Genomic DNA, 1481 nt, shown 5'->3' on the forward strand with positions numbered 1-1481 from the left:
GCCGGGATGAGGCTCAGTGCCTCCAAATCCGAGGCCATGGTCTTGAGCCGGAAAAGGGTAGAGTGCCTTCTCCGGGTCAGGGGGGTCGTCCTGCCTCAAGTGGAGGAGTTTAAGTATCTGGGGATCTTGTTCATAATGAGGGAAGAAGGGAGCGGGAGRTCGACAGGCGGATTGGGGCAGCGTCTGCCGTGAAGCGGGCATCATGCTGTTATTTCCTCACAGACATGACTTTATTTAATTATTGTTTGCAATGGGAGCCATTACTGCTGTCACCATCAGACTGTTGGTGAGTAGAGCAGTGGGCCAAACACACAGCCCTGTGGTTCTCCAGTGAGCTTCAGATTGATCTGTGTAACCTGCACGAACAATAAACTGTTGACTTCATTTGTTTTCACACAAAACTCTTTAATGTTTTAACTTTGACCCATTCTGAGAGAAAAAATTGCCGTTTCCTTGGAAACCAGCGTTTCCGTGGAAACCCCAAAGTTCTCGTCAGGCTGACTGAGAAACTTCATGATGTGTTTTTGTGGGCCAGGCGGCGAGCAGGAGCGCGACCGGGCAGCGGTGGCGGCCATCCAGTGCCGTCTGGACCGGGAAGGAGGAACGAAGCTGTTCACCGACCTGGTGATGAGCTCCAAGAACGACAAGATCTTCCAGGAGAGCATCCAGCTGGCCATCTGTCTGCTGGAGGGAGGCAACACGGAGATCCAGGTAGCACACCTGGATCTGCGGAGGCGGCAGAGTTCACCGGGACCGGATGGCCGTAGTGCAAAACTAGAAACGTAGAGCAGAGGGAGAAATCAAGCAAAAATCAATTAAATGAATAAAAACTCATGTTTGTCTGCAGAACTCCTTCTACAAACTGATGATGGGCGACAACAAGTCGGAGAAGTTCTTCAAGGTTCTTCATGACCGGATGAAAGAAGCTCAGATGGACATTAAGGCGACGGTTTCTGTAAACGTTGGTGAAATGACGCACAAGGCCAACGAGAAGGAGCTGGAGGCCGGTGAGCGGGTTTACACGATGTCCGGTAGTTTGAGGTCAGGGGTTAGCTCGGTGGTGGTGGAAGCGGGTTAGCAACCAGGGTTCAGGTTTAGTTACTCACGGTTACTGATGGGCGTTCTGGAAAGGTGGTTCCGCATCGCTGGCTCTCCCTGGTTCAGGAGGACTTCATATGATGGTTCACGGTCAAGGCATCGCCCCGGTGACGGCCGTCGCCGCCATGCCGACGCAGCAGGCAGAGGAGCAGCGGGAGGTGGAGGCGGAGATGGGACCAGCGGTCACCATCATGAAGCCCATCCTGAGGTTCCTGCAGCTGCTGTGTGAGAACCACAACAACGACCTGCAGGTTAGTCAGAGCTAACTAGCCAACTGTACCTAACAACGACCTGCAGGTTTACCAGCCAACTGTAGCTAACAACCAGCTGCAGGTTAGTTAGTGCTAACCAGCCAACTGTAGTTAACAATGACCTGCAGGTTA

At 52.7% G+C, this 1481-nt stretch overlaps 1 protein-coding gene across 1 annotated transcript in view; it reads left to right on the top strand.

Moving 5' to 3' along the window:
- itpr3 (inositol 1,4,5-trisphosphate receptor, type 3) overlaps nucleotides 1-1481 on the top strand; it is a 71313-nt gene that overhangs the window by 55278 nt on the left and 14554 nt on the right. Inside the window, exons 40-42 of the mRNA XM_017305661.1 lie at nucleotides 536-711; nucleotides 848-1007; nucleotides 1132-1349. Coding sequence (XP_017161150.1) covers nucleotides 536-711; nucleotides 848-1007; nucleotides 1132-1349 — 554 coding nt within the window. The remainder of the gene's footprint in view (nucleotides 1-535; nucleotides 712-847; nucleotides 1008-1131; nucleotides 1350-1481) is intronic.

Source organism: Poecilia reticulata, linkage group LG7, assembly GCF_000633615.1.
Source record: "Poecilia reticulata strain Guanapo linkage group LG7, Guppy_female_1.0+MT, whole genome shotgun sequence".
Taxonomy (NCBI): Eukaryota; Metazoa; Chordata; class Actinopteri; order Cyprinodontiformes; family Poeciliidae; genus Poecilia; species Poecilia reticulata.